We start from the raw sequence: 8,976 nt of genomic DNA on the forward strand, positions 1-8,976 counted from the left end.
GTAATTTGCATTACAATGTAAGGTGGGAAGAGAAGCTAGCTGCTTGAGCTGCTGCTACCCCTCTCTTGCACTCTTGCTCTTTGCCACCACCATGAAAGGTTGCTTTTTGCTCTGTTCTGCTCTGCGTTGGACCCAGCTGAGTATGGACTGAAACCTCCAGTAACTGTGAGCTAAATAAACCTTTCCTTCCTTCATTTTGAGTGTCAGGTATTTGTTCCAGCAATGAGAGAAGAGTAACTAAGACAATAGTGTTATTTTTCGTGGAATACCATGTAAGTAAAATCGGAGTGTAGAGCTTTCAAAGACTAATATGCATTTAGGTTCCTCCATGACTTTTTTTTATTTTTTGAGACAGTGTTTCACTATGCAATTCAGGTTGTCCTTGAACTCACCCTTGTAGCCCAGGCTGGCCTCAAACTCACATTGATATTCCTTCCTCACGCTCCCAAATGCTGGGATTATAGGCATGCATCACCATGCTCAGCCTCCTCCATGTCTTTTTTATAAGATGATAGTTCACTTTTTATTATTAAATAATACATGATTATATGAATGTACCACATTTTGTCTATCCATTCAATATTAAATTATATCTCTGTTGCTTTCAATTGTCAATTATGAAGAAAGCTATAGTCAAAGTAAAGTTCTTTTGTGGATTTAAGCTCTCAATGTATCTGAGTAAATATCTAGGAGCATAATCGCTTAACTGTATTGTTTGGCTATGTTTAGTTTTATAAGAAACTACAAAATTTTCTTCTAAATTGTATGCTATTTTAAATTCCCACCAACTATAAAGGAGACTTATTATTCTTCCACATCCATACCAATATTTGTTAATGTCAGTGTTTTAGATGTTAGCCATTCTAATAGGGGTGTTGGTTTAATACAAATAGGCTTTTAAATTTCTTTTAGATCTGTTTTCTGTAAGTAACATATAAGTTATCAATCTGATGCATTCTTTCTATTCAAAATAGTAGACAGATTTTCTGTTTTTAGTGTATTTTCTTTTTAAAATCTTTCATTTATTAAAAAAAAAAAGAGAGAAATAGGGAAAAACTCTTTCCAGAAAATGTCAGCTAAGTGTTTACTAAGTTAACCTAATAATAAATACACAGGCTCTTTGGGCACATCACGTCTATTTAGGCACGATGAAAACTGAAACTACTATTACTACTGAAAACTCACAAAATAGAACCTACGTTATTTTTGGACCACAATCATCAGTTTCTCATAAAGAAATCTTCAGGAAACTGAAAACTCTTGACGATATGCTTTCACATTCCTTTAATACTAGAAAATGGTTCATAAGCCTGTGTCTACGCAGTACCATGAACTTCTCAGATTTAATGACAGTCACTCATACCTGTCTGAATCTACATTATATTCCTCTTTCTGACCACTGATAAAAACCTATGAGTCATAAAACCACATTTTTCTTTTGATTCCACAATATGATTTGGTTCTAAATCTTGCATAGTCAACACAAAGTTGAGTGACTAAGGTGTTAACGATTCCAAGATTTAAATGTGCTTATACCTACCACAGCTGACAGTAACTCTTACCATGTAGCTAACTTTCTACAGACTGTAACTCTACCTAAAAGGTGGGCAGATTCTAAAGTAATATTTCCTCACTGAATTACAGGTGAACAAAGCCAGTGCTTATATCCTTAAATATATCTCTCTTGAAGTATGGCTATATAAGGTTTTAAAGCAAATAATCTAGTGTGCTTGCTTTTCTTTGGAAGTCAATTATGAGGCCTCAAGAGATTTTCATGTGTTCTCAAAATGTATAAAACTTCGGCAAGCAAGGGTAACACAAAAGCAGAATAAAAAAAGTGTGAGCTAGAATTTTATAGCTATGTGTATGCATGCGTATGTCTCCCAATCTATTATAAAAATCTATAAAATCTAGAGTACTCATTTATCTTTAAGTAACTGATGATACATACTAGCTTCCTTCTAACTTAGATAACTAATTAAGAGCTTTTAGTAAGATACTTGAGGCTTTGTAACTGCAGCACTACTGAAGGTAGGTCTAAGCAATTCTGTGTGTAGGTGGCTATCTTGTCATTACAGCATGATAGCAACACCTGGCCTCTACTTATTAGCTGCCAATAGTACTGCTTCTGATTAAGAAAACTAAAAGTATCTCCATGCATTGCCAAATGTCCCCTGTGTGAAGAAAAATCACTCTCAGTTAACAATTATTATATACTTAAAGTGGTTTTCAGTATGCTAAACATTACATGTATTCCTACACTTCAAATATGTTAATTCCATAACAGAAATTCCAGAATTTCTAACTAGTTACTAAGTCATCATATTTTATCGAACAAGGAGGATCGAAAAACAAGGGAATCTCAAACTTCTAGTTCCACAGGACAGTGGAGAAAAAGTAAGTCACTACTACCACTTTGAGCTAATGAAAAAGGCCATTTCCCAAGGTATCCTGGCAAAAGTGGGAATGTAAGTATGCAGGACATAGGGAGATCTAAGACCAATACCTTCAGTCAGAAAAGTATTATTGCTAACAATATTCAGAAGTCTATTTTTTCAAGGTGTGAATTCAAGATCTGGGCCCTATTGGAAATTTCTGAAAAATCATGCTAGTTTCTGCAGTTCGAGAGAAGAACACGGGATTACCTGAGATCTCAACTTCTTAAACTAAAAAGACCCATATAAACATCTTTTTATAATTGATCTCACAAGTTAATAATCACAAAAATCTTATTTTCTCTGGAATACTCCATAGTTATAGTTCCTTTTTTTATTTTGTGTTTTTAGGGAAGGGTCTACAGGGTGTTCAGGGTCTCACTACCTGATCCAACTCGTAGTGATCTGCCTCTTTACAGACTCCCAACAGCTGGGATTACAGGTGTGTGCCACCACGCCGAGTCTCAATTGTCCTCTCAGTGCACGCCGGGGGCAGGGCCCACAAGGCAGGCCCAGGGATCAAACCCCCAGCCCCTGCGCCTGCTTGCAGGTGTTTTAATCCACTGAGCTATTTGGCTGGCCCATAGTCATAGTTCAATATAATCTTCCACTGAGATGAAGTATATTATGAAGAATACTATAACATACATAAAAATCAAAATAACAGATTTGTACAAGGTGAGTTAAGATTCAATACTTTCAAAATGTATACAAATAAAAAACTTACATTTTTTGGCATTCCTTTCTTTCTCCCAACATGGGATCACCCATTTCTCCAAGAATAGTAGCTTCCACTTCATATTGAACAATAAGTGCTTTTTCTGATGGATGTACATCAATATTACCTCCTTTAACTTTCCTGTAATATGAAATAATAAAGAGATAATTAGATTAGAAATTTACAAAATGTCCATGGTTTTAATCTAGTTTCTAGTTCTAAAACATGTGGGCTGGTTTAACATATATCTTAAGTCAGATTTCTTCTGGATGTGGGACAAGAAATAAAAATAGCCAAGTGAATAAAGGGAGATACTGTAGGACATGAAAGACCAATTCAAAATAGAGTCTGAAAAAGAACCAATCAAAAAGCTTGGAAATGAGGATCTCAGTAAGTCAAATAAAAAATTCAATGAAAGCTTCAAGAGTAGACTGGATCAAGCAGAAGACAAATTCGGGCCTTGGACAATTATCACTCTCAGGTGGTAAACAAGATTTAAAAAAAAATTACAAGCAAAACATCCAAGAAGTTTGGAACACAGGGTTAACAGACAAAAATGATGAATTTCCAGTATAGAAGAAGGCACCAACAAAGAGGTTAAAGCTACAGAAAATCTATTCAGTGAAATGAAAGAATAAAATTTTTAAGATTTGGGGAAACATTTAGGTACAGAAGATTTTTAGAACCCCTAAAGAGCTAAGACTAGAAAAAAACTTTCCCATGTCACATTATAGTTAAAATATCACAAGTACAGAACAAGGAAAGAATATAAAAAGTTGCAACCCCTCAAAAACCCCAGAAAATAAGCCATTTATTTTTTTTTCTTTTCCTTGTGTCTTTTTTTCATTTATTACCCATTTTAAAAAAAACAACAACTTTTACTTGTGAGACAATATGGTAATAATTGGTATGTCATGACAAGAAGTATGTATCTAGAAGACCAGAATGACAGGTATTCCAAGTGTGACCCTTCTATTACACATTGCTATCTTCAGTGCAGTTGCTTGGTTCACAGGTGTCAGCATGTATAGTTAGTCAGGATGAGAGTCCTACCAAATAACTGCTAGTTTCAAAAACCTGCTGATGTTTCTCAGGATCATTGCCTTGCCCATCTTGTGCATATAAATGTATGGCTTTGTCCCTGTCCTGTTTCCCAGCTTTTCTCCTTGCCCTCTCTCCTTGTTGTCTAATCCTCAAGTTCTCACTTTCCTTTTAATTGTGTTATACCTTTCTATTTGTATTTCTTCTTTTGAGTTCTTATACTAGGGAGACTATACAATATTTATACATGTGTATAAAGGCAACCCACTGCAAATTTCTCAGCATAAGAATCTAAAGGCCAATAGGAATAATGTATTTCAAGCCCTGAAAACAAAACAAAACAAAAAAAAACTGTCAAGTGAGGTAACTATATAGAGCAAAGATATTTTCCAGAACAGAAGCAATATATACCTCCTACAGTAAGTCTAAACAAAAGGATTTATGACACTAAATCAGCACTGAAGAAAATATTTAAAAGAAACACACACTCGCTCTCCAACATTCTGCACATGAGCAGGTAAGAGTTAATTAGGAAAGATACAGGATATAAACAAAAATATAGAAATTAGTAGTATCTTTCAACAATAACTCAATATAAATGGTCTTAACTCTACAACTACAAGACAAATTGGTAAACAGGATTAAAAAACAAGACTCAATTCTTTGCTGTCTGCACGAAGAAACATTACTAGCAAAGATATACACAATCTGAAAGTTAAATGATAGAAAATGATAGTTCATGAACATGGAACCTGAAAGCAAGAAGTAGTTATATTCACCTCTGACAAAGTTGACTTCAAGTCAAGATTAGAAGAGACAAAAAGGTCACTGTACATGACATGGCAAAGGGAACATCCACAAACAAAAACAGAACAATTGCAAATATATATGCTTTTCAAACTATCCTATGAAATAGAAAGGGAAGGAACATTTCCAAATTTATTTTATGGACAGTATCATTCATTTTGATACCAAAATCATATAAAGCTGAACAACAGAGTGCAGGAACACTACAGATGAATATCTTTTATGAATATAGATGCAAGAATTCTTTCTTCTTTAATGACAGAAACAATAAAACTTTATTAGGTAAATGCTAACGCAAGCAATTTATTATTAAAAGTAATACTTGCAAAGTAATTTCAACAACATACCAAAATGATCATGCTTTAACTCCAGAGATACACTGATAAATATACTACGTAAGTATAATCAAGGATTAAAAGTCATACGACTGTCTCAACAGCTACAGAAAAAGCCTTTGACAAAATTCAACATCCCTTCATATTAAAAACCCTGAAAAAACTAAACACAGAAGATTCATACCTCAACACAATACAGGCTATATATAACAAACTCATCATACTGAATAGGGCAAAACCAAAACATTTTCTCTAAAATCAGGATGAGACAAGAATGAATAGTCTCACCACTCCTATTCACTGTAGTACGTGACATTTTAGAAGCAGTAATTAGGCAAAAGACACAAAAGGAATACATAGGAAAGAAAGGAGTCAAATTATCATTATTGGTAGATAACATGGTTCTATACTTAGAGTCTAAGGATAACACAAAAAGTTTACATTTCATAAATTCAATTAAATAGCAGCATGCAAAACCAACATAATTCTATAGCTTTTCTATACATCAATAATAAACTCACTGAGAAAGAATCAGGAAAAAAAAATCCATTTACAATTGCAGCAGAAATATGTCATGGCTCCTTCTGCTTGGTGCCTACTGCCGCCACCCTTCCCAGGCCCTGGGAGTGTCCAGCGGAGTTCCCACTGCCCACAAAGTGTCTCATGGGAGGCGCGACTGGCACAAAATAAATCAGAATGAGTTATATAGAAAAGCTTAACAAGGCTTTAAGGAAGATGCAGAAAAATTTCGAATAGAATCTGGAACTGAACTAAGTGTGGATCTAGAAACACTTGATGAATGGATCAAGATTTGAGAGATGATCCTGAAGAGTAAGATTCAGGAGGCCACTGCCTTGGTCAACAGCCTCCACACAGAGCTCTTGGACACAACCTAGTATCTTTACTTTCATCTGCAGCAACAGCATTTGATTGAGATGATCCAACAGCATGAGACTTGAGGTGGCGCTGGAGTTTGCCCAGACACGGTGGAGCAGTGTGAGGAAAGCAGAGAGTGCTTCTCAGAGATGAAGCACACACTGGTTCTGCTGGCCTTTCACAGCCCCAAAGAGTCACCCTTTGGAGACCTTCTCCATATGATGCAGAGGAAAAAGGTGTGAAATTAACCAAGCTGTTCAAGATTATGAGAATCGTGAATCAACACTCAAGCTGGCAAAATTACTGAAACTTCTACTTTGGGCTCAGAATGAGCTGGACCTAAAGAAAGTAAAATATCCCAAAATGACAGACCTCAGCAAGGGTGTGATCAAGGAGCCCAAGTACAGCCGGTGCAGGCAGGCCCTGGTGCCTGCAGCCATGATGGCACAGGACTCACCTCCCTTCAGACTGTGACTGAAAGGTTTTCACTGAAGTAGAGAACCCTTCTCCTCCTTGTACTTTGTTTTGACCCAGAATCTTTTTAAAAGGGAACACACGTGTCCTGAGCCATATCCCCACCCATTCTTCCCTCATTTCCTTCCTTTAGGTTTTGAGGCAGTATCTCACTAATCACTAACTTGCTCACATTAGGCTGTAACTTGTGATCCTCTTTCTTCAGCCTCTCAGAGTGCTGAGATTTATATACTATTTCCTTTTTCAGGTAAAATACTGATGTCATTTTCACTTTAAGATAAAATAGTTATTTGCTTTGTGATAAAATAGAAAATGATGTCAGTACTGAACGTTTTATGTAGAAGGAGGTAATTACATCTGTTTAACATTAAGGATAAAATAGAGCTTGCTAAGAGGGTATAATTCTTGTCCTTTAGAGTCTTTTACCTTGCCTGATACCTTGCCTTTCTCCAAATCAATGAAGCAATTAAAAAAAAAAAATCTCCCCAATTCCATTTGTTTTATTGTGTAAGTTAGAGGGGTTAATTACAATTTTTATCACAAAAGCAACTTAGGTTTATTATAGGAAAACTAAATCAGCAAAGAGAAAAGAAAATAAACTTTAAAATCTAAAAGAAATAACTTTTTGCCATTTTAAAACCTATACACCCAGATATTTTGCTATCTTTCCATATCCAATAATATGCAAACAGTGACAACTACAGAATTTCTTTAAAAGACCTAAGAGTGTAACTTGGTAAGGGTAAAACTATATTAGAATAGTTACATGAGACTGGTTAAAGTATTGTTTACATCAACTTAAGGAGCTGGTAAAAACTGTTAAAGGGATAATTCCCTTCATAATTCCCCTTGGCACTGCTACTGCATATATAAAATACATATAGACTAAAGTCATATCATATGTCCTATTTTGTAATATGGTCTTGACACTTACTGTATAGTGATATTAAGAGAATATTTTGACTTTACAACTACATATACACTCCATGTGATGAACACATTGCTTTTACATTTCTAACTGATACTGAATAAAATGTTCAGGATTCCTTTATAAAACATTCAAAACTATTGTAGCATTTTTGGTTGATTTACAAATCAATTATTTAAATGCTTGAAGCATTTTGTAATTCAGTTATTCTATATTTATGTGTTATACACATTTTTTAAGCCAAAAACCATGGCTTTAAATTCAATTTTAATAAGATATCTCAGTTTTTTGAATGCCATTATGATTTATGTCTGAATACAACATACGACAAGTAAATATTTTAACTGTTGATGTATTATAAAAATTGCTTTTACTATAATGGTCTTCATCATTAAAACTTACATTATAATAACACTTAAAAATGAAAAATTTCACCTTTCAACTTACCATACTTTTTTTCTGTTTTTTTGAACCAGGGATTGAACTCAGGCCCTTGAGCTATCTCCCCAGCACAAACAGAAAGTTCACTTTTTTTTTTTTTTTTGGTACTGGGGATTGAACTCAGGACCCTGCGCTTGCCAGGCATGTGCTTATTCTACTGAGCTATCTCCCCGGCCCTAACTTTCAAAATGAATTTAACACTACATAAGCCATGAATGATATCATATACTTAACCACTGACATAATTAACTTCCAAATGCTTTACATGGAATTTATTAATTAGCTGAAAAAATTTAAGCTATTGTGGAATGAAATGATTTTCTATTTGAAGTGGTCTATTACAGATACATCAATGGGTATCTTTTAACAGATTTTAAATACCTTCTAATACAATTATCTCAATAACAACTCTTCACTTTATTTTTATATATACACAACAAAAATGTGTCAAAGATATGTTAAATTTCTTTTTATCTCAATGAAAAGTCATATTTCACAGAGTAATATAAATATACCTTCTATTACTGCATGTGACAATTTGTCACCTTTGGGCATAGTATTGTTGGTTACTAACTTCTGAAGCCATTTCAGCCCAAGTACATCTAGCTATTTTGACATCTATACCCAAATAATATGCAAAGAATGACACCTATAGAATTTCTTCATTGAAGAGGTCTATGTTTCTACAAGTTCATGTGGTTGGTGGTATCATTATGATCTGTAACATTCATAATAAATGCTGATAAGCTGGGTGTGTAACCCTAGCATTCAGGAGGCTGAGGCAAGAGCATCACCACAAGTTCAAGACCAGCTTGGGTTACACAGTGAGTTTAAAGCCAGCCTGGACTACATAGTGACCCCTGGTCTCAAATAAATAAATAAATAAATAAATAAATAAATAAATAAAATAAAATAAAAATA

At 34.5% G+C, this 8,976-nt stretch overlaps 1 protein-coding gene and 1 pseudogene across 1 annotated transcript in view; one reads left to right on the forward strand and one right to left on the reverse strand.

Moving 5' to 3' along the window:
* Window positions 1-8,976, reverse strand: part of Kifap3 (kinesin associated protein 3) — a 190,547-nt gene that overhangs the window by 152,065 nt on the left and 29,506 nt on the right. Inside the window, exon 2 of the mRNA XM_023701945.1 lies at window positions 3,163-3,294. Within this exon, the coding sequence (XP_023557713.1) occupies window positions 3,163-3,294 (132 nt within the window). The remainder of the gene's footprint in view (window positions 1-3,162; window positions 3,295-8,976) is intronic.
* LOC101568093 lies at window positions 3,477-6,686 on the forward strand (annotated as a pseudogene).

Source organism: Octodon degus, unplaced genomic scaffold, assembly GCF_000260255.1.
Source record: "Octodon degus isolate 3935 unplaced genomic scaffold, OctDeg1.0 scaffold00144, whole genome shotgun sequence".
Lineage (NCBI taxonomy): Eukaryota > Metazoa > Chordata > Mammalia > Rodentia > Octodontidae > Octodon > Octodon degus.